General features: G+C 55.8%; 8 protein-coding genes across 8 annotated transcripts; 5 read left to right on the forward strand and 3 right to left on the reverse strand.

Annotated features, from left to right (window-relative positions):
• Positions 1 to 1254: 1254 nt before the first annotated feature.
• On the reverse strand, positions 1255 to 2070 carry DICSQDRAFT_169488 (uncharacterized protein; the record flags this gene model as incomplete). The annotated part of the gene is made up of 1 exon (XM_007365102.1): positions 1255 to 2070. One exon carries the CDS (start codon positions 2068 to 2070, stop codon positions 1255 to 1257), a length of 816 nt encoding a protein of 271 aa, XP_007365164.1.
• Positions 2071 to 3591: 1521 nt separating this feature from the next.
• On the forward strand, positions 3592 to 5311 carry DICSQDRAFT_136037 (uncharacterized protein). Its single transcript, XM_007365103.1, has 7 exons — positions 3592 to 3703; positions 3761 to 3802; positions 3866 to 3915; positions 3965 to 4074; positions 4149 to 4752; positions 4828 to 4883; positions 4939 to 5311. Exons 1-7 carry the CDS (start codon positions 3651 to 3653, stop codon positions 5110 to 5112), a joined length of 1089 nt encoding a protein of 362 aa, XP_007365165.1. The 5' UTR covers positions 3592 to 3650; the 3' UTR covers positions 5113 to 5311.
• Positions 5312 to 6302: 991 nt separating this feature from the next.
• On the forward strand, positions 6303 to 8201 carry DICSQDRAFT_136038 (Arabinanase/levansucrase/invertase). Its single transcript, XM_007365104.1, has 4 exons — positions 6303 to 6952; positions 7026 to 7388; positions 7506 to 7719; positions 7800 to 8201. The coding sequence occupies exons 1-3, from the start codon at positions 6874 to 6876 to the stop codon at positions 7697 to 7699; spliced, it is 636 nt and encodes a 211-aa protein (XP_007365166.1). The 5' UTR covers positions 6303 to 6873; the 3' UTR covers positions 7700 to 7719; positions 7800 to 8201.
• A 238-nt stretch (positions 8202 to 8439) lies between these two features.
• On the forward strand, positions 8440 to 9608 carry DICSQDRAFT_154807 (magnesium-dependent phosphatase-1; the record flags this gene model as incomplete). Its single annotated transcript, XM_007365105.1, has 8 exons — positions 8440 to 8480; positions 8577 to 8617; positions 8684 to 8729; positions 8794 to 8901; positions 8974 to 9080; positions 9136 to 9197; positions 9263 to 9308; positions 9382 to 9608. The coding sequence occupies 8 exons, from the start codon at positions 8440 to 8442 to the stop codon at positions 9513 to 9515; spliced, it is 585 nt and encodes a 194-aa protein (XP_007365167.1). The 3' UTR covers positions 9516 to 9608.
• A 1272-nt stretch (positions 9609 to 10880) lies between these two features.
• DICSQDRAFT_136040 (uncharacterized protein) lies at positions 10881 to 12096 on the forward strand. Its single transcript, XM_007365106.1, has 2 exons — positions 10881 to 11305; positions 11375 to 12096. Exons 1-2 carry the CDS (start codon positions 10944 to 10946, stop codon positions 11757 to 11759), a joined length of 747 nt encoding a protein of 248 aa, XP_007365168.1. The 5' UTR covers positions 10881 to 10943; the 3' UTR covers positions 11760 to 12096.
• Positions 12097 to 12186: 90 nt separating this feature from the next.
• On the reverse strand, positions 12187 to 14226 carry DICSQDRAFT_105020 (glycosyltransferase family 15 protein). The gene is made up of 11 exons (XM_007365107.1): positions 14026 to 14226; positions 13835 to 13974; positions 13764 to 13773; positions 13678 to 13708; positions 13571 to 13623; positions 13442 to 13515; positions 13324 to 13386; positions 13175 to 13267; positions 13016 to 13116; positions 12732 to 12903; positions 12187 to 12618 (listed from the first exon to the last, which is right to left on the reverse strand). The coding sequence occupies exons 1-11, from the start codon at positions 14154 to 14156 to the stop codon at positions 12566 to 12568; spliced, it is 921 nt and encodes a 306-aa protein (XP_007365169.1). The 5' UTR covers positions 14157 to 14226; the 3' UTR covers positions 12187 to 12565.
• Positions 14227 to 16145: 1919 nt separating this feature from the next.
• Positions 16146 to 17910, forward strand: DICSQDRAFT_169495 (uncharacterized protein; the record flags this gene model as incomplete). The annotated part of the gene is made up of 3 exons (XM_007365108.1): positions 16146 to 16304; positions 16365 to 16778; positions 17059 to 17910. The coding sequence occupies 3 exons, from the start codon at positions 16146 to 16148 to the stop codon at positions 17908 to 17910; spliced, it is 1425 nt and encodes a 474-aa protein (XP_007365170.1).
• A 1558-nt stretch (positions 17911 to 19468) lies between these two features.
• DICSQDRAFT_136041 (uncharacterized protein) lies at positions 19469 to 21620 on the reverse strand. The gene is made up of 7 exons (XM_007365109.1): positions 21569 to 21620; positions 21110 to 21506; positions 20896 to 21048; positions 20611 to 20627; positions 20290 to 20555; positions 19847 to 20167; positions 19469 to 19771 (listed from the first exon to the last, which is right to left on the reverse strand). The coding sequence occupies exons 2-6, from the start codon at positions 21172 to 21174 to the stop codon at positions 20123 to 20125; spliced, it is 546 nt and encodes a 181-aa protein (XP_007365171.1). The 5' UTR covers positions 21175 to 21506; positions 21569 to 21620; the 3' UTR covers positions 19469 to 19771; positions 19847 to 20122.
• Positions 21621 to 22287: the final 667 nt, after the last annotated feature.

Consider the following 22287-nt stretch of genomic DNA (forward strand, 5'->3'; position numbering starts at 1 on the left):
GACGGGGATGTAGCGTCGAGAGGCGTAGAGTTTTAACAATCATAGTTTAGGGTAGGGCTCGTGGGACGGAGCCCATCGAGTGCGTCTCAAGCCAGAAGCACATGTGCATCCCATCTACAAGAGATCTGAGCAAATCATCAGCAGAATTAACGTAGAAAGAAGGCGGGGTGAGGATCGTGAAGGAAAGCAAGACACATTGCCACGTATGCGTCGAAATAGACGCCCTCTTTGACGGTCAGCGCTTTCCATGTCGGGGTCAACGAGAGTCGCTCCCGTCTGTTCCCTCGACCCATGCCCTCTCTCCCTGACTTATCCTCAATCGCTCCAAGCAGCGACTAGTAGCAGCTGTCTATTCCGCGCACACCGTAGTCCTATGAATAGTGCAACCAGGATCTTGCGAGTCTCAAGGCCTCGCACATGCTTTGTGAATATCGTGTACACTGCCGAGGGCTTTGCCCGTACGACTGATACGGTGTTGGACATAGCGGAGACGTTGATAGGGACCGTGTCGGATAGCAAGGGATGCCGAGTCGTTGTATCGCTTGTTCGGCGCCGCGCACCCGTCCTTCGTGAATAGACCTTCGTTGTCTACCTATGAGTAGCTACCGGCACTGGCGATCTGGAGCTGGGCGGTCGACTTGTCGTGCTTGTCATGAGAGCGGGTCTCGAGGCAGGCCTGCTCCTCGGCGATCTGCTTCTCGAGCTCGGCGATAGTGTTGACGCCTGGTGCTTGGTCGCGAGGTGTACACCTCTCGGTGGAATCCGGATCATGCACAAGAATGGTGTCTCGCACTTGACTGCTAGTAGCGACTTGGACATAGCATACATATATCCGCATCTTGTCTAATGAAAAGTAAATGGTATCAAGTAATAGCGCAAGATACATACCTAACTACCATTGCCGGGATCCATCCGCGCAGATGCGAGATGGCCAGATTCCGTCAGGCGAGATGGGAGTTGGCCAGTATTAGGCGGTGCTTGCGGTTTCCGGAAGGGGCAGGCCAGTTTCGGGCGCCGTGGCCATGCGAGACCATGGTTTGCTAGTTTTGCTGATGAACAGGTTGTCCGACCGCCTGTGCTACCTCGGCAGCCTCCTTGACTTGCGAGCGGAGTGCGCCTACAATAGGGGAGGTCAGAGTGCGCGATTCTGAAGCGATTCTCCAAGCAATTCTGAGGCGATTCTTGATATCTGAATCGTGTCGAAATCGCGGCCTACTCTGACCACCCCATACCGAAGGAAGATTCTGGGAACGATTATGGTCGCGATTCTGGGGAGGATTCTGGGGGAGGCAGAATCGCGGACAGCAGAATCGCGATTCTGGAGGGCAGAAGCTCCTCCGGAGGAGCTTCTGCGATTCTGCGCGATTCTGCCAAAATCGCGATTCTGAGAACAAAATCACCTCCAGAATCGTCCTCCAGAATCGTCCCAGAATCGCCCCGTAATCGTGCACTCTGACCACCCCTAATAATCTTGCGGATCAACGCGTAGTCTTTCGATGATCCTCCATATCGCCTCGGCAATTTCATCTGAAGGATCCAGAGATGCGCGTCGATCGAGTCGGCATTTCGCGAGACGACGAATGCATCGACGAGAGGACAAGAGGAGGTAGGCGTGTAGTAAGTGTCGTAGCTGATGGTGTTTGGAAAACAGGAGATGTCGAACGGCGTGGTCTGTTCGACCTTGGGCCAAGGCGGAAGAACGCTCGAGGGCTCGGAGCGCGAAGAACGCTCAGCCCGCGCGGTGAAGCCGGACCAATCGACGACGAAGGCTGCAGTCTTGGTGTCAGTATATAAGGCCATCCTCCTCAGATCATGATCGTCGATGCAGCCTCTCGAGACGATGATGCGGTGGGCAAGCGCCTCGAAAAACCACGATGTGAACGAATTCCGTTGAGGCCGGGTAACAAACTGCAGCATCGCGTCGCGCAATTGTTGCGCCCCCTCCTTCTCATAAACGGCCACTATTTGCTTAGCCATCCAGGAGGACTTGAAGTCGATCATCAATTCCAATGGGTGGCCCAGCGGCACACGGGGGTAAACGACAACGGCCCGGTGAGAGGGATGGTTCATGGTCAAGTATATGTCACCTCTGACCGCGGTGAGCATTTTCGTCAGTCTTTCACATCCACCACCGAATGCCGCCATATGCATGCTTTGGACGCGGTGAAAATCCTTGGTGATTGCTGAGTAAACGTCCCGGGGAACATGACCGAAATGCGCGATCGCATGGTCTAGGATGGTATTGAAGGCTTCGTCGAGAGATTCAGGGGGATCTTCTCCGTAAACCGATCGGAGGTGTGCGAGGACATCTGTATTCTGGTGCACGAGTGCGGGAGGGGTGGTCCATGACGCCAACTGGTGCTACGATTCATTCCTGATGCCGGCGAGCCCACGTTGCAAGGGCAGCCTGGCCTAACGAGGAGTGAAGACGCGCAATTACACGCTACGTCGGAAATGCACGCACCCTTGCCTAAGCTCCTCAATAGACCACAGCGGAAACGCAGTGATGAGTGGGCACCGTCTGTCCTGCCATTTAATAGCTCGTAGGATCAGGGTATGGGGCTTAGATTGGAAAACACGACAAGGTGTATGCAAAAGTTGGGACGACGTCGCCTTTGGCGAGTTCGATAAGTGACCATATGAAGCTGTATCGTGGATGCCGTGGAAGCACTGCCTGGTACCCGGTGCGCATGTAGACTCCGTCGAAATAAAAAAGCAAGCACAGGGAACCGGGGAAGTGTAGTGTTGTGCAAGGCCGGGCTCAAAGCCCTGAAGCCCCGGGTACCCGGCCCCCAAAAGCCCGGCCCGGCCCAGCCCGGTGTCGGGCTTTCAGGGCTTGGGGCCCGGCTTGAATGTCTGCAAGCCCGAGCCCAGCCCTCAAGCTCCCAGGCAGGTCGTCTGGATACGGTGGCCCGTTCTGACATAGAGCGCGAACATGACGGATTGCTTCTATGAGGGGAGATGCTGCAGGAGAAGCATAGAAGCGTGCTAGGAAGCGTCGCGAAGAGTATAGGATTTGCAGAAGACGACGATCCGCAAATCCCAATAGTGCGAGCTGCGTATTATGTCATGGGCGCCTCACACACGAATTGGACTTCGCGCTCGTCATATTGTCCTCTACTTACTTCCTTGCATGCAACCAGTACCTCCCATTATCTTAACCATGCCTGTACTGTCCCCCAGTCTCTCGCCCCGTGCCCTCTCTCCGCCGCTCAGTTATGCATATCCTCCGTCTCAATCACCATCGCGTTCCGGGTCCCCGTCTCGCTCTCGTTCTCCCGGTCGTTCTCGCTCTTTGTCCGAGCATCCTGACTCCCGCTATCGCGAACCATACCCCTCTCGCCCGCACTCACGCTCACACTCCCAAATGACACCATATAGCTATAGCCCCACATTGTCACGCCCGCGGACCTCCCATAACTGGGATGGTCTACCGCGCAGCGCAACACATTCCGATTTTGCTTCTCCTTCATACCCGCACTCTCAGCGGTTTTCTTCAAATCAAGAACACCACAATCTGTATACAAGTTCGTCTGCGACCTTTGTGAGTCATCATTTGGCGCATAGTAGACACGCATATATTGACCTTCGCATAGGGACCCTCGACTTCACCTCCTGATTACGGTGGCTCGCACTTCAATGGGCCATCCATGGACATTGTAGTGCGCATGCAACGCTACGAACAAGACCAATGGGATCTCCGGCACGTACTCTTCGCGCATGAGGGCGGTGTGGATCGCTCTGACCAATTGCTCCGTAGCCGTCAGCTCACAAATCTTCAAACCTACGTCGACGATCTCAAGTAAGCTCTAACGTTCATTTGACCTGTGTTTATGCCTGATACTGATGACAACCACATGTACAGACACGAAATTCGACGGATCAAATCATCAGACAACAGTGACGACGTCCGCGGTCAGTAACATTCAGCTCCCACATTCTCTGCAACTGATCTAGCCCATAGCCAACCTCACGTATCTCCTAATGGAGTCCGTCAAGCCCATTGACTCCCTGAAACCGGAGGAAGAAGAGCCTGGTGAAGATCATGTGCGCCACAGAGAGGACTTCCCAAATGTACGTCCCCACACATGCCAGCAGATATCGCTTACTGACCTATTCCTTGTCCCTCTACGTCTCTACGTCTAAAGATCAAATTTTTCACAGCTCGGGACTGGACCGAGTACAAGCGCGACAACAAGAAATCGACGCGCGATGGCGAGCCTGTGATCCGCGGGAAGGCTAAGTCGTCACTGGGCGAAAACCACACCGCTCTATACCTCGAACGCACTGATGGCCAGCCCGCCGACGGCGACTACGTCAACGACGCGCGCAAATTTGCGCGCACGTTGATCAACCTTGCCCTCACGTCAAAATACAAGATGCCCCGAAAGTGGAGTGAAGCTGACATTTGGTTCCAGGAGTTATTCTATACCGCCCTTCGCAAGAGATTTCCTCTATTTCAGCTCTGCCACAACAACGCAAAGGGAAACTTCTCTATGACGCAGGCATACTACGAGGCGGTCACACGCAAATGGGAGAACATTCGCCCCCAAAACTTGGACCTCGAAAACTCAAAATATACGATCAAGAGCCATTCCGCCTCGGGCGAAGACGACGACGAGACTGTCGACGTGCGCGACACGACGAAGGCTTCAAAGCCCACCACCAAGCGCCCCCCCACGACGGTGATCACGCCTCCCAGACCTGCCAAGGCCGCCCGCACACAGGGCCAGGACGCCGAACCGGAACTTTGTAAGGTCCCTTTGAACTTAATGGATGAGAACAATGTACGCTAACCTACTAACCTGAAAACCAATTTTTGGACAGCGCGCCAAACCCCTGGCAAGGGTAAAGGGCGCGCTGGGCCTAGTCTCCTTGCCATCGTAAGTCTCTCCTTGGACCGCGTGGCTTCTCATGATCTCACCTTCTTTTCTGTAGATGGCCACCTCCGCGTACGATATGTCGTCGTATACCATGTTTGCAGCCACTCATGTACCTTGCCCAACACAAAACCGCCGTCCAGCTCGAACCGCGCGCGCCAAGTACCACGTCGGCCCCCGCCTTGGAAGTCGCGGCTCTCGAAACGTCCACTGTGGATATGGCGGGCCCTAGTTCCACACTGTCCGTGTCTCCTTGTATGCCCTCTACATTGCAAGCTCTCCAACTAGCATCAACATCTTCGTCTGCATCACAACTGATACCCACTGCATCACAACTGATACCCACTGCATCACAACTGATACCCACTGCATCACAACTGATACCCACTGCCTCGCAACCAATACCAACTGCATCGCAAGATTCCGTCCCCCCCATACCCATCACAACCACGACAACATCCCCATCCTTTGACACGACCTCCACGACACCGAACATCGTACAAGATCCCACACTCGCTTCCATAGAGGCGGTGCCAGCAACGCCACCTGTTGCCGAGAAGTCCACGACCAAAAAACCTCGCGCCCCGCGCAAGTCTCCACAGTGGCCTCCGCCGGCGAATTTGCATGGAGACAAGTACGTAACTTGCAGCTGCATGAGCCCTGCTAACCTTTCGTTCGGCTGTTCACAGGTGGGTGTATGCACGCCAGTGGTACGCAAACACTGGTGGGACAGAGGCGGAATTCGAGGTGCGGTACAAGGCCATGACCCCCACGGAACGCAAGGTATGTCACTGTCGCACATGCGCTGAGTCTGTGCTCATTGAAATTGTCACACAGAAGGCCGCACGGGACTCTGCCTTATGAACTGTAAGTATCCAATGAACGTCTTTGAGTCCCATTACTGAAAGCGTCAGGCACAGGTACGCGCTGCGGGAGCGTCGACGTCGGGAGATGTCTCTTCCGTTTGTGCGTTCATGATGTGGGTGTCTACTGCAGCTGAGGGTGACTAGAAGTCACAAGGTCCCGCTGCGTCCAACTGTTTTCTGTGAGAATCGATTGTAGCCGTACGGGGTCGTGTAGCCATACGACTGTATACCTATGAATACAGGGGTTTTCTGATAAATAGCAATAGTGTGGTTCGTATGCAATCAACTATAAGCGAGTGATTCCGACCGCAACCAACTGCAATCAACAGTTTACCACGACATCCAACCCACATCGACGCTGATTGTACTGTGCCGGGTCAGTATACGACTATGGACAAGTATATGCCATGAAAGTCGTGGAAATTCCAGGATTCTGTATTAAGTCGGAGTTTCCGACTACATACAGTTCAAATCGGCTGAATTCAGCGGAAATCGACTGAGTCCATGTCGACTCTCACTGGGCCTCAAGCCCGGGCTTGAGGAGGACCTCTGTATCTGACCGCGTAGGGCCTTGAACAACCGTCCGAGAAGGTCGATGGCGACTGACCTCTCAGCAGTTCCCCTGAGGCTTGCGTCATACGTCGCAACCACGACTGGCACAACTGGCTATGATGCGACTTCACGCCCTCGCTGCGGGAGGGGACGCCGATCTTTTGAAGCCAACATGCATCGGAGGATCGCCCCATGAAGGATAGCATGGCCCGGCTAAGGCTAGGTCGCGATCGTGCATGTGGTCCACCGGTCACGGGTTTCCTGCCTCCTCGCGTTCTACCTTCCATCGGTTTTGCAGAATCGAGCAGCAGACCGCTGTCGTACACGGTCTGTGGCGATTCACCGCGATGTCCTCATGCACGGTCGTGCACCAGGAACGCGGTAGGTGTTCGTGACCGCTGCGTCGGGGAGGAAGGTGGGTATGCATGCTGCTCGATATCGCCCTGTCAAGTATAAAGCTCTAGAGAAGGGCTGCCTTTCGTGTGCTGCATATCGCTTCGGCTACCCTCGAAGAGTCGGTTGCGAAGTTCAGCTCCATCTCCCCACACATCTGCCGTCTTCTCGAGCTGCACAGTATGCGGTTCTCCGTCCTCGCGCCCCTACTCTCTCTCGCCGCGTTCGCATTCGCGACACCGAACCCGCTCCCGGGTGGTAGTGCGTATCACACTCATGTTTGGTTTGCTCGCATACCAATCCATTGACACCATATCCACCTGCACTCTACCAGGCACCGTCGTCGTCCGCGACCCCGCGATCTGGTACAACTCCGCGTCGAAGAAGTACTTCGTCTTCTCCACCGGAACCGGCATCCAGATCTTCACCTCGACCTCCCTCCTCGGGCCCTGGACGAACGTCGGTTCCGTCCTGCCGAACTGTACCGTCATCCCCATCTCCGTCCCCAAGCCCTGCAGCCTCTGGGCGCCCGACATCAACTTCGTGAACGGGCAATACGTGTTGTACTACGCCGCGTCGGCGCTCGGGAGCCAGAACTCGGCGACAGGGGTCGCAACGAGCCCGTCGATGGAGCCGGGCACGTGGACGGACCACGGCGCGGTCGTGACATCTGCGAATGGGGACGAGTTCAACGCCAGTACGTCTTGTGCCTCCCTCTGGCCCCGAATACCCCCATCCCCATCCCCCCCTCTGTGATGGTTGATGTTACGCCATGCCCCAGTTCAAGTCAACTGACATGTTGCGCCTTCGACAGTCGACCCGAACCTGATCGTCGCGCGCGGCCAGCTGAAGCTCAGCTTCGGCTCCTACTGGGACGGCATCTTCCAGATCCTGCTCAACAGTGTCACCTCGCCGGCGGAAGCGCCCTCAGGCGTCCCGCTCGCGGGCTACAGCGGCCGCCCGGCCGAGGGCGGGTTCACGTACAAGCCCGCGAGCCCGCCCTTCTAGGCATCACCCCGCTCACGGGCGTATGTACCTCTCTCCCTCCCTCCTCCTTCTCCCCCCGTCCGCACGTGCGCTGACCCGATCGTCCCGCCCCAACACACAGGCGACGACGCGCCCGCCCGCGGGGCAGGAGTACAAGGTGCTCGTCGGGCGCGGGCCCTCCGAGTCCGGGCCGTTCGTGGACGCGGCGGGCAACGCGCTCACGCTCGACGTCACGCCCGCGGCGGGCACGCTCGTGCTGGGGTCGCACGACAACGTGTACGCGCCGGGCGGGCAGAGCGTGTTCAGCGACCCGGTGAGCGGGCGGGACGTGCTCGTGTACCACTACGTGCCGAACGACGCGTTCGGGGGGCCGTCGTATTTGGGCATCAACTATCTCGACTTCTCGTCGGGGTGGCCGGTCGTTGTTAGCTAGGATGGTTGGGGGTGGTGTTGTAATGTATTGGGTGTATTATATGGCATCGAATGCTATTGTATGTACCTACCGTATGAACAGGTGCTCCTCTGGTCTATTGGGTTAGGTTGTTGCGCTATAACCTTGTGCGCAAGACTGTCTCCAGATTATCTCTTATCTCCAATGACGTACGCGGCCCTGGGGCGATCTCAAATTCTGTTAGGCGCCTGTGAAACGAACGCCATGAGGTGCAAGCGATGCCTGGCTGTACTCGGATTCCTACCACACGGTACTTGGGTGGATACACTCGACTCTGTCTGACTCTTTCGACACCCCAAATTGGGCAACGATGACCAGTAGACTCCCAAAGCTCATCGCGTTCGACTTAGAGTAAGTGCCTGGGGGGAACGACGAGGCCGACTCCCACAGTAACCCGTTTCTGACCAGCTGATCGCATTGGAACCCGTACCAATATCGGTACCGCAGCTACACTCTCTGGGATTTATGGATAGACACCCATATCGATCGTAAGTGCTTTTCTAATCCTGGTCACGCTGGATGTTGCATTGAAGCGAGATATGTCTTCTTTCCAGCTCCTATTCGCCGTCCGGGTGATGCGGTAAACGAGCTCCGAGACAGGTGCGCTCCCTTGTCCCTCCGGGTCCTGAGTGCACAGCGCTTCGAGATCTCATGCGTGTGGCAGGTACAACCACAGGATAGCGTTCTATCGGGACGTGGGCGGAATCCTGCATCGGCTGCGCGAGGGCGGGGTCACGATAGCGGCGGCGTCCAGGACGCATGCTCCCGATCTGTGCGTGGACGGAGCACCTCCTGCGTATCCGGATATCTGGATGTATTGACGGTGTCGCGCGCTGCGCCGTAGTGCTAGGCAGGCGTTGGGCCTGCTGCTCGTTCCGCCGCCGCCGGGACACAAGGGAGAGGCGCCGACTCCCGCGATCCAGTTCTTCGACCAGCTCGAGATCTATCCTGGTGCGGCCCGTCCATTAGTGCTGAGCGACGATGTTGATGTCGAGCTTCCGCCCAGGCTCCAAGATCATGCACTTCAAGGAGCTGCATAAGAAGACCGGGCTTCCATACTCGGAAATGGCGAGCGCAATCTCTCACTGCCGATCAGATTCCCAGGCCGTCTTCGCTGACCACTGCCCTCACAGCTGTTCTTCGATGACGAGCACAGGAACAAGGAGGTCGAGTCTCTGGGTGAGCGCTCCGCCCGTCCGCGCGATGCCTTCTAGCTGATGCATGGCGCTGACTTCTCCTGGGACGCGGATAGGAGTCACATTCTGTCTCGTTCCGAGCGGCGTGAACGACCGCTCGTTCGAGCAGGGGCTGGCTGAGTGGCGGCGGCGGCATCCGGTCGAGGTCACAGAAGATGCACCTGGAGGTGATGCCGCAGGCCTCGAGTAGACTCTTGCTGTGGTGGGGCATACTCGTCTTGCGGGTGTACTCACTGCAGCGAAGTCCATATGACATGTTCGAGACGCAACTGTGTGGCACCACAGCTCGTGTTCCGCTAGTGGAGTCTTCGACAATGGGAATGTCGACTTTTGTGAGTGACTGCACACTATTGCTGACATGCGTGTAGAGCCAACCCGAACAAATCCGGGAGTCTGTTGCTAAGCAAGATGCCATATTGACTGATAAAGTCTGCGCAGATGCTTGGTAGATGCCCGGAATATGCCTGCCTCTGTCTATCATCCCAAATGTCGACGACGCAAGTAGGACCTGCTTGATCCGGCGCCAGTCAGCCCGATGGGTGATCCGCGCAAACAGGCTGTAGCTTAGCGTTGATGGTTAGAAGCCTCACCTGAGCTGGGAAGACTGGTGCCCCGCAGACGGCAGCGCGGAACCAATGACCTGATACTCCAGTGAGACCACATTCATCCCGAACGACGAATGGTGGAATGCGGGGCTCCCAAGACAACGTTCTATCCCAACCTGACTCAGTCGGAGCGCGCGACGCTCTGCGTCTGCTGTGCGCTTGACGTCCATCTATCCCGTCAGACCCAGCCGCTAGTACTACGGAGATGGCTCCTGCATCTTGATCTGCTGCCTCGTGTTACGAGTCATCCAGCTCCTTTTCCGTCCGCAGTGGATAAGGTGGCACCCTATTTCCACCTCGCCGCCAGGATATTCGGTTAAAGAAGTGGAAACCTTTGTACTGCAGGGCCTCAAGGCTTGTCAGGCGAGCTTCGACACCTCCATTTTCCGCTGCTTCTCTGAAACCATGAATACGTATATGGGCACTCGCGCCGCTGTAGCGGCGTGACGGGTAGCATGGGGCAAGGAGAATACCTCCGTGTTTTATTGTTGCGAGATGTGTCACCTGTGTTTACTTATGGGGTATTGTGAAAGGGGCGGAGCGGCAACCTTGCAGGGTGGCTGCAGAGCTGAGAAAGCAGCTGAGATACCTGTAAAACGTGGGAACGTGGCGAGATGTGGTGAACCGAGTATATGGGCAAACTGACAGGACGGCCTGACGCAGATATCGCAGTCGTGACTATCATCACGGAAGCTGGAGATGGAGTACGGGATGCAGGAGATGCAGAAGATGCAGAAGAATCGAATCATTCAGCAGAATGGGGAAGGAAGGAGCTCGGGCGGCGGATGCCTTGGTGCGTCTAAGCGACTCGGGCTATGCCGTGCCTCAGACTGGCATCAAACGCTCATGATGCCCTTTGCCATACTAGCTATCGGCGTCTATACGCCGACAAAAAGGTCTGCAAACTTTTCGCCTCCTCTCCCCACCCCTACCACAGGCTTCGCGCCGTCGATACCCCCTTTAATGTCCCATACTTTCGCATCTACTCGTTTCGTTGCTCTTTGGTTTCCAGCATGTCTCGTAGATCCTCCTCCTCGACCTTGCCCGAGCACAACGACGTAATGCTCACGCCGGACATCCTCATAGGTGCCCTGCATGACCTTTCTACTCGCCTTCGACAGTACTTCCCTTCTACCGTGCGCCTGGTCGTTCACGGTGGAGCCATAATGGTCCTCCATCCCATGCTCGCGTGCCGCGGAGGAACCCGCGACGTCGACTTCATCAAACGCTCGTTCGAAGCCGAGTGGATCGCGCTTGGTGTAACTGACGCTGGTGCCCGCCTGGCCACCTGCATCAAGGCCACCGCGCGCAAATTCCATCTCGGCGCGGACTGGATGAATTCTGCCGCGGACGTTGCACTCCCCATGGCTTTTGAGTAAGTGTCACTCAGAAATTTTCTTCGAGCCACGATGAAAGCGCCCAACTGACTCACCTTTGTGCGCAGCGCATATGGAAAAACATACGACCCCATCTATACAGATGCCGTATCCCCCGCGAACATGAGTATTAGCACTCTCTTCACTTCCCCCGGCCTCGTCATCATTGGCGTGAGCTGGGCTTGGAGTATTGCGCTCAAGCTCGTGCGCTACGACAAACATGATCCGCAGGACATTGCGAGCATCCTCCGGCTCGGACGCAATCAGCGGAACGTCAAGTGGACTCGTTCCCTGCTCGAGAGCTGGCTTGTCCAGGAATGCGGCGCTATGGGATACGCTGCCTACGCGCCATGGCAAATGGAGGCCCTCAGAAAAAAGATGCGCAACGCCATCGAACTAGCATATCACCCCCCTCCCGCCGTGCCTCAACTTGGTCCTGTCCGAGTGTATTGAGCTGCGCGTGTGGACTGCTGCTAGATATACTTTTCCATCATACTCCTGTTCCGCGGCCTGTTTCGGTCTGCTTTTTGTATCGTTATCATTTTCTTTGCTGTTGTCCTTGCTCTGTTGCTAGTTGCTCAGACTCCCTTACCTCGACGCTTCGCCCTTCACGCGCCATCCTCCACGCTATCCCCATCCCCTATTCCTCGCCCACGTTACCCTAGTATTACTGCTGATGATTCTACCACGGACATTATACCCTAATGCTACCACGGTAGTCACGACTGGTACGATACTACATACGACTCCTGTTCATACGATTGTTGCTACGATTTCACGACCCCGTTATTCCCACATCTTCTCGGATGCCCTATACCCTGTGTGAAGCCGAGGATGTCAATCACTCGATATCTCATCTTCCCGTAATGCGCGGTAGCTGGTGATAACATCTTAGCATTAACGTAACTCTAGATGGCGTCCCAGACAGCCGGCTATTCGAAGCCTTTACAGTAAGTACATGTGTAAATGTGAGACTGCGCGCATACACGCAAGCGTCCTGGACTGTCCATGAACTCCACGCGCAAGAAACCGCTCACCAAGTGAGATCCCAATGCCCTTGTGCAGTCCGGATACTGTACTGTACTGTATCAGGGCCTTCGTATGTGTCGCACCTCGACGTCCAAACGCCATCGACCTGTGCCAGCCAACCGTTTCGCCGGCACCGGACCGGGTTGCGGATGCTACTCAAGCATCCGCCGGGCTTCGTGGGCGGCGCGCGGCTCGGGCGCAGCGAAGCACCAGAAGGCGGCACCCTCGTCTCACGACCGCACCACTTGCTCCCACTTGCGCAAGCAGGAGTACATGTTGTTGTCTGTTCCGAACGTCCCGCGGCGGGGTCTCAGTCAGCCCGGCGTTGCTCAGTGGAGGCCCCACACCGCGCTCCGACGGCCCGGACCAGGCGGGGGGGATTCGGGGACGACTCACCGAAGCTCTGATACTGCGTGCACGAGCAGTTGCGTTCCTGCCGCACGCTGTGGAGGCGCGGACAGTGCATGAAGGGCGGGTGCTGATACCCGATGTCGTCGAAGAAGTGAATCTGGTCTTTGCGGGCAAAGAGCGCGGCGCCGATGCTGTGGACAGGGGCGTCGCCCCAGCGCTGTTGGTGGCGTGTCAGCGGAGGGTGATTACAGGGAGCGCCGTTGACATTAGGTGACGTTTGAGAGATAATGAGCAGGGCTGGCTGAGCGCGAGGACAAAACGTTTCCCACCTCGTAATAGAACCCGCCCTTGGACTCCAGGTGCTCGAAGAACTTGCTGTACACCTCACCGCGCCAAAACTCCATGTTCGCGATCTCGAAATTACTCCAGACTGTACACCAGCGGTTAGGGTGCGAGAGCGTGTACGAACCGCAAGACGTAGGACGTACAGTGACACATGTTATAAGAGTTGCCGCCGTCGTCGGAGAGGAAGGCCATGGAGTTGTTGGGAGCTACATGTTGCGGGTTCGCAGCGATGTATTCTGTCACATACGCTAATGTTGAGGAACGCGGAACACTAACTTCATGGTAGCCTTACCTTTGACGGCATCCCACAACGTCGGAACTGTTGGTGGCCACTCTTGTAGAGAGATGGTAAAGCCTCCAATGACCGACGTGTAAAAATCGAGCATGGGCAGCGAGCAATCCGCACTTACCATAGACCTTGTCATGCTCTTCCATGAAGAGGAAAGGGTCGTAGTCGGTATCGCAGTGGAAGCTGACACCAGGTCTGTCGGCAGATGAGACTTCTATCAACGTCAACGGGGGAATGGAGCGTGACGTACTCAACTCGCCAATACCACTTGTAGCGTTGCGCGAGAGGATGCCTGTAGAAGAACTGCACTGATGGTAAGCCACGTTTGGGAAGAACGGGACGGACGTAGCGCCTTACGCCGGAGTTGAAGCGGCACATGTTACGATAGCTATATGAAGTGTTAGAGACGGTGCACCGGAATATTTGTGGCAATGTTCACTGACGAGACGCTGCCTAAGACATCGCGAAACATAACGTCAATTGAGTACATATTTGATTATGAATGCCATCTTACCTCCGTATACGACATTGTTGGCTTCCATCTGAGCTCTACTCGCAGCAGCTTTCTCCTCGTCTATCCAGCCTGGCTGATACCAGTCTTCCTTCGGGATCAGTCCAAAGGAGACTGGTCCGGCAATGGCGGCGCTCATCTTTCTAACGTGATCGTCAAGCATAATGAGTCTCATACTCGAAGTCAAGACTCACTCTTTGAACTCGTCAGTGAACGGGACCTCGTTCAGAAAAATCCAAGGATAGCCAAATCGATGGTTGAAGCGGTCTTCGAGCTGAGTGACGCTCCGTAAGGCACCTTCTAGCTCTGAGTTGCGCACGAGCATGAGGAGGACCGCGTTGGCTCGTCGTGTGCCATTAGAGCCGAGCTCGTACTCGGAGAGCCCTTCGGTGGATGCGGGAGCGGTCCCCGGATGCGAGGGGAAAGTGGTAGCGTTGGTCAAATCAACGTTGGTCTGGTTACCTAATGGCCATTGGAAATGGATGCGGTAGCGAGATACTGAGGTAATGTGTGCGTAATCCGGCTTTAGATGGCGAAGGAGGGAATGTAGAGAGAACTACAAACGGCAAAGGAGCAGTGTCAGATGGCAATTGCTTTCCACTAGACTCAGAGGCGTACTCACAAGAAATGTCATGGCCAACGCCATCCACAAAAGTGTCCGGTTGATTCTGTATGTTCGGTGCCAGAGTGTCCGGGAGTAGCATTCTCTGCAATGAATGGGGAGCCAGGAAGACATGTCGATGGGGTCACTTCGAGGATGGGTAGTGTAATAAGCCACAATGCAGGCACGCAAGCTGCTGAGCCGCGCCGCGCAGTCGTCCGTGTCACGGGAGTCTGGACGGTCCGCAGTCGAGCGGTCCACACGATGTTCGGAGGTGCATTGCTACAAAGGGGCGGCCAAGTTTGTTCCATAAATGTGATACATGCGAACTTACCTTGGGACCGGAACGGTGAAGTCGTTAGCCCTGGAGACAAAACATCGCATGATAGGGTTGCAACATACGAGGCGTCGCAGAACAGGGATATTTCTAGTAGAACTCAGTCCTCTCGGTCCCGCCTGCAGATCGAAGAGGGATCATACGACTCGCTGAATGCCGGCATTGCGCTGCGATTGGCCGACGTTCGGAGGCACCTTTCAGTAAGAATAAACCTTGAAGCTGACAGCTCTCGTCCATAAATAACCTTCATGGAGCGCTGCGCAATAACTGCTGCGTTGGGCCAGCCAATCTCATCGCGAGCTGGTACAACTTGCGCAGTAGCATATCGACTCGGACCGTTTCCTCGCCGTCTCCGACTACATAGTGTCACTGACAGCAGAACGATAAGCCAGCCTGTGGGTCAAGCTTATCTCAGGTCCCATGAACAACTATGCCCATGGTCCCTATCGTGAGAAACGAGTGGCTACTCGGACAGCAGAACGCACCGTACAAGTACATAATAGCGTTTGTTCGTTGAAGCGTTGAAGCGTTAAAGCGTCGCATTGCCACTGCCAGCTGTCGTGGCGCCCCTTGCTGATCTAATCACGATGGGATCTGAGTTGGACAACTGTGCTGACTCCGCCACAAATTGCTTTGCAGCAGTCGAGAAAAAGTTCGTCATAGAACGCCCGCAAGTCTGAGGACGAACACCCAAGTGTGTATCTTCAGATTCGTTCGTAGCAGTGTGTATCGAACTTATGCCACGTTCGGTACCTCGGGATAGAGTAGGATAGGTTTAGTTTTCCCTGCAAAATCGCCGTAGCCGCTCGGGGACCCACTCCCATCGCTGAGCGGCCAGGGCGATTTTGGCTGGTTAACTAACCCCATCTTGATCCTATCCGACGTACCGAACGTGGCCTTATATTTCGTGTTCTAATGTCCGTAGCGATGATTTGGAGACACACAGATGTCTGAGGAGAAACGAGTAGAACATGACCACATGTGGCCTACCAGTGCTGATCGCGATTCGCCTTCTGCGATCTCTACAAGGACCAACTTCAAGTTCATACCGGCAATCTGCAGATAAAAATACTTCTGCAGCGCCAGCTGTTGATCATGAACGGCTCGTGTACTAAGGTTCAGTCAAAGGTGGACATCTATACCGTCTTTGCTGAGATAGTCGACGGTCCTCGGCCAATCAATTGCCAGATCCAGAGCCTTGTGACTGGCAGTTATAGAGGCTGCGGTGACACTTCACTCCCGGGAATGAACAGACATTGCGCACAAGGCCACATCTGTCCACCGCGTGGTTTCGGCGCACCACTACCTAGTCAAACGGTGCATCAATAAGAGGTCTCTACTTCCCCCCTCCCAGCAGTATAGACACATTGCTCACCATGATTAGAGGCAACTCCGATGCTTCGTACCCGTCACAAGACAGCCAAGCCAAGCCAAACCAATCGCATGGTCTCAAACCCAAGATCTACACTACGCTTCGAAAGGTCCACCGTGTCATCGACTTGATGTTCGCAGTAGCACAGCCAGTAGTCTGCCAGGTAAGTATTGCAGTACAGTAACTTGGAACGTGTGCTCAGATTGTCATTTTTAAATGTCAGAACACCAGAGTGGACGGCAGAGGTTCCGATGCCATCGACAACAGGGCAGACATGGAGAACTTGTTTATCTACTTCCTCGACATACCCTGCATCGACATACCCTGCATCGACATACCTTACATCGACATATCTCATCCCTTGAGCGAATCAGACATTACTGGCTTCTCATCCCGACCATGCACCCAAATGGTGCAGCTCATCCGCGTGATCATCGAAAGCGTACTGGATATGAAAGTTCCCATGGACCGTCTCGTGCTGCCACACGGCTCGGCTACCGTCATTTCTAGAGGCAATCTCGCCAAACTCCTCGTTCCGTGGGCACGTCAGATGCTACTCGACAAAACGAATCCTGCCTATGACCTCGAATACCATCGGGAGCGTGGCCGAAAGGTTACGGACATCTTGTCTCGGCAGGTTCATGCGCTCGATCAGGATGTCCTGGCTCACAATGCACTGGGACCATTCCTTGTGTCCCTTCACGCATGTGCGAGAGCAGTTTGGGGACCCGACAAAGCTGCTTTCCGCTGGTTCGAATACACCAAGATATACGTCATAATTCTTTAAAACTTGCGTAAAAACTCGAGAGTCATTGGAGATCCAGCACATTGGAATATATCTTAGATGCAGGCATGCCCTTCATTGCCTTCGCGTCTACCCGCGGACGGGGATCATCAATCTGAATCGCGACCCCAAGAATATTTGCCATGTCGCACCCGGGTGCACATGTGCCCTCGTCAAGCCCTCCATTGAGGCCGTGCGCTCTTCGTACCTGGAGGATGACGTGCCTGCAGTCATTTTCGACGGAAACGGACTCACCGTGCGCCCTGCATCGAAGGGCCCTTATGTCGCAATTTCCCATGTCTGGGCGGACGGCTTAGGCAGCTCGACCGAGCACGGGCTCCCCCTGTGTCAAGTCGCGCGACTCGACGCTCTCGTCCGGAAGCTCGTCCCGGATGGCGCGTTCTGGCACGATGGACTGTGCGTCCCGTCGCCGAAGACGCAGAGGCCAACCTGGCAACGCGCGATCAGCCTCCTCGCGCGAATTTACGCTGGGGCAGACAAAGTCCTTGTCGTCGATGGCGGCGTCCGTACGCAGTGCTCGCTGGCGAAGCCTGTCGAGGAGTGCTTGCTGAGGATCGCGACGTCGGGCTGGGCGCAGCGCATCTGGACGCTTCAGGAAGGAGTGCTTGCCCGCGAGCTCTACTTCGAAGTTGCAGACGGCCTCGTCGACTGCTCGCACTTCGACGGCGACGCGTCTTTCATCACCTCCTGTCTCATCCCCACCCTCCGATATCGCCGCCACGACGGCGATTCCAAGTTCCAGCGCCGCCTGTCGCAGCGACCACGTTGCAGTCTGAACGACCTCATCCGGTTCATGCGGTTGCGTTCTTTTACTTGCCCCGAAGACGAGCCTCTGGCAATCGCGGGGCTGCTTGGGATCGATGCAGCACCGCTCGCAGAGATTCGAGATGGACAGGAGAGGATGAAATCGCTCCTTCTGCAGGTTCGGGAGGTGCCTCACCGCATGATAATAAGCCGCAGCTAACATACCATGCGGCTCTCTATACCTAACTTCACATGGGCGCCTAGGTGGCTGAGCATGGTGTACTGGTCCGGACGCCCAGAGGAAACTGCTACTTGTACCGAGGCAGGGCTTTGCGGCGAGTTCACATTAGTCCGCTTCCCGACCACCCCTTCAGCCGAGACGCGGCCGATGGTCACCACTTCCCGAAAGCCAGAACTCCTTGGCTTGGACCGCGGAGACCGACCCAGGCTAGCATTCAACGCCAATGGTGTTGCCTTCTATAACCTCACGCTCTTACGTCGCGATCCGATCGCGCCGCGCACGTGTAACGCCTTCCTTACAAGCCCCAAGATATGGGAGCTGTACTTGCAGCAGGATCAAGGTGTTGCCATTGTCCAAGTCATGTCGAACCCGGATCATAATGGAGCCGACTCCAAGCTTCATTGTCAATATGTCGGGCCGGCGCGCTTGGACTGGATAGAACGTACGGAAGCAATGAACGCGATAGATAAGTATACTGTGAAGGCATCCATTGACACATGCGAGGTGAATATTGTATGACGTACTGGAATGATACTCTGATGGTGTTGATTAATTCATTTCCGTTCCACTATCCCCAATATTAACCTGAGAATCGCATCGCCACGACGACAGATATTGGGGCGTGGGGGTGAGAGAGGAAGTGGCGTAAGACACCTCGACTTGAAGTGCGAGCCGTAAACGAAGCCGTCTACAGCTTCGGAGCAGAGATCATGAGTGAACAAACCTCCTTGAAGCGTCCAGATGCACTGCGTTCAGCCTGACGTCGCGATCCTCAGCAAGCACTGCCTTTCGGGTCCCACCAGCGAGGACTGCGCATGGATGCCTCCATCGTTGACGAGGGCTTTATTAGACGCGCGAGGAGCTTGATCGCGTGCTGCCAAGTTAGTGACACCGTCTGCGGCGTCGGGACGCATAGTCCGTCGTGCTAAAAGCCGTCCACGTCCTCGGCCAAAGTGTGCGAGCATACCAACATGTCATAGCCCGCAGCTCGCTTACAGCAACATGATCGTCAGTGGGACACTGGCGGCGTGTGAAGAACTTGAATGGAGTTTTGCGCCGACATTTGGTGCAAGGGCGCCGTGCGGATCTGCGAAAGATGATCGTATGCAGGCCTGCCGACGAGTACTGCTTCCTAGGATTCGGAAACAGCATAAGACATACCTCTACGAACAACCTGCGACACACCCTCCGTCTCTGCTAGGGTCCGGGGAGACAGAAGCCTCGCCACGGTCGAACCCGGGGGGAGGTCGGCTTCCGAACGCACGAACCCGACATACCCCGTGGCACGTCCTGCGCCTTCTCCTTCTCAAAATGCAGATTTTGCGAAGCTCCATCGTGAACGAGGGCTTTATCTGACGCGTGAGATCGCGTGCTGCCAGGTTGATCACGCCGTCTGCGGCGGCGGGACGTATAGCCCGTCGTGCTAGAAGGGGCCACGAAAACGTCGGGTCGCTCGACTTGACGTCGGGGAAGTCCGCTTTCGGTCGAGCTTCTTCAGCCGTTCACGTCCTCGGTCAAAGTGTGCGAGCATACTAACATGTCACGACCCGCTGCTTGTTTATAATCACATGATAGGAGTCAGCGGGACCGTACACGGCAGGCAAAGCGCGATGGTCCAGGTGAGGAAATCTACGCTGAACATACGGGCGATGCAACGTGCCCATAAGATTACCCAAATGACAAAGAGGGATACAAAGGCCCACTGGAAATGCCAGGGCCAGGTTGCATCGCCTATAAATGCTGCACAGATTTCCCTGCTTGGAGCCTGGCGCTTTGCCCGCCGTGGTATCGATGGCGAGTGAAGCGCCCACATTTGGTGCAAGGACACCGTGCGGATCTGCTGCGAAAGATGGTCTAAACGCAGGCCTTCCGACAAATGGTGCTTCCTGAAATTCAGCACTGGCACAAGACATACCTCTACCAACGGCCGGCGACACCTCCTCCATCTCTAGAGCTCGGGTAGACAGAAGCCTCGCCGCGGTGGATCCCGGAGGAAGGTCGGCTTCCGAATGCACGAATCCGAGATACCCCGTGGCACGTCCTGCCCCTTCTCCTTCTCAAACTGCAAATTTTGCGAAGCTGCGTGGGGTGGCGTGGGCGTATCGATTACTTCGTCGAAGCTGCACAGTTGTCGCATTAGATGCCCTGCACTGCGTAGAACTGTGAACACGAAGGGTGGTAGACGCGAGATTCAGCCGCTAGATAGCGTGCCGATAGAAGTTGTGGAGAAGGACGCCTGGAAGGGGAAGAGCACGAGCCTCGTCGTCAGCCGGGACACAGCAGCACTTCGTACAAAGCATAGTAAATGAACGGGGTGTGTGTTGTGGAGACTCGAAGGCGTAAGAGAGCGATGCGTACCAATCGTCTATGTTCTCTTCGTCTTCGATTCAACGACTCAAGAGGCCACGGGAGGCAGTTCGCATGAGAAGAGGGTCCTGCTTCAAAGTCTTCGCACTGGAAGGCAACTCGAGTGTCAAAAGACGATGACGTGGGATCGCGTGCTCTGTCCGCCTGACGACGAGAGGGCCACGTCGTGTGAGTCTCGGGGACACGAGCAATAGGCAGCATCGCTGTCGAAGCCGTCTCCCTAGAACACGACAGCGTTTTGACCCCACGAGACGGTGCTGCACGACGGTCAGCCCAAGCTCGCGGCCACTTTCGAATGAAGAGATGACATACGACACATCCCGTATCCACTTACTTGCTCGTGTGCTGAGAATGGTTCTGTGGCATGCCTGCGAAGCTAAGCTGTGCCGCATGTCTCATGTCCGAGCGACGATCTGGGGTCGAAAGCTCCACGTAATGGGTGGAGTGCATTCGCGCGGCACACCGAACATACCAATGTGGTTGCTGTCGCCACAAATGAGAACCTATAGATAGCGTGTGGCCCTCGCTATTCGTGTAGGCCGCGGGAAACGGGAATAGTGAGGATAAGGGTCGGCGGCCTGAGGAACGATCACCAACCGTCTCCTGCATGTGACGTCCGAATTTGCCACGCAAAATGAACACCCAACTTGGCTGGGACAGAACCGTCTCCGAACTCCGTACTCCAACGGTGCTTGTGCTGAATTTGTCTGTGTTGCTCTCGGGTCCCCGGTCCTGCTCGCAGCTCCGAACCTTCATAACGAGCGGAGTATCAAGAACAAAAAATGACAGAACACGGACATGTTAAACATACATACGTTCTTCGGACAACGGATAGCGTCCCGGAATGAACAGACGGCGCGACTCCCACCGTGACATTTCTCCGTTAAATCACCATAAACGTAGTAGCTCGATTCGGCTCCTAGAAGAACCAGCTTGTCTGTAAGTCAGGGGGGGGCGTGTGTCCGGAGCAGGGGAGCGTGAGATGATTTACAGTCAGCTCCGGATGCCTCCTGACAGCATTTGCAGGCTTCGCCAAACGCCACCATGCCATTGCCCTCAATCGAAGCGTTGGCCCCACTCCGACTCCCAGTTATGCCGCCCCATAACTTCTACTGACAGCGATGTAGGAAGAGGATGGCACTCATGGAGACGAGGGTACAGAGACGTGCTGGAGCATCACCCAGGCTCTTCATGTGGAGCGGAAGCCTGACCGAAAGGACGGTATATGAACGGGAATAGTAGGTGCGCCCCGCAAGAATCAAGCCTACCTTGCCTTGCTCGCATCGGCTGAGCTGATAAGACTCGTCGTACGTGTACAGACAGCCGCAGCGACAGCAGGCGATGTCGAAGGGAACGAGATGATAACCAAGAGTGAAGCTGGTCGCCGGTGTGGGAGCCATTTGGGCGTCTATGAGGGTATTGTCGCAACAGCGGTTACAGTACTTACCGGCTCCACCAGGAAGCTGCGAGAATCGAGATCTCGCTGGCTGATGGACTATGCGCCCGGGGCAGCCTGGAGGGACGGACCGGGGCAGAAAACAATTGGTTATCATCGTCGCGGGGAAATTTTCACAAGCACAGGGGCTCTGATGGCGCATACGACTGGCCTGAATACCGCTGGGCTCTGGCCGACTCGACATGTGAGGACGTCGAGGATAGCCCAGCGGAGGAGGGACGGGCGGACGTGCCTGATTGGGAAAGCGGCGCGCCGGAGGGGACGGTCCGCTCGGTGGGTGGGCGGCGGTGATTGAGTCGGTCGGGTGTAGGCTGACGTCAAGGGGCGCAGGCTTGTTCTCGCCTTCGTGCTCCAAGTGCCGACCAGGCCGTTGGCACCTCGGGCCTCGGCAACGTTCCCAGAAGCTCGCGGTTCGGCCTGAAGGCTTCGGAGCGACGATGGGCACTGTTTGGCCATATTTCGTCCATTCCTCTCCATCGTGGCCTTTCCTCTTCGCTCGACACTCGTCCTGACCAATCGCATCACCTCAACAA

The sequence above is a fragment of the Dichomitus squalens genome (assembly GCF_000275845.1).
Source record: "Dichomitus squalens LYAD-421 SS1 unplaced genomic scaffold DICSQscaffold_11, whole genome shotgun sequence".
NCBI classification, from domain to species: Eukaryota; Fungi; Basidiomycota; class Agaricomycetes; order Polyporales; family Polyporaceae; genus Dichomitus; species Dichomitus squalens.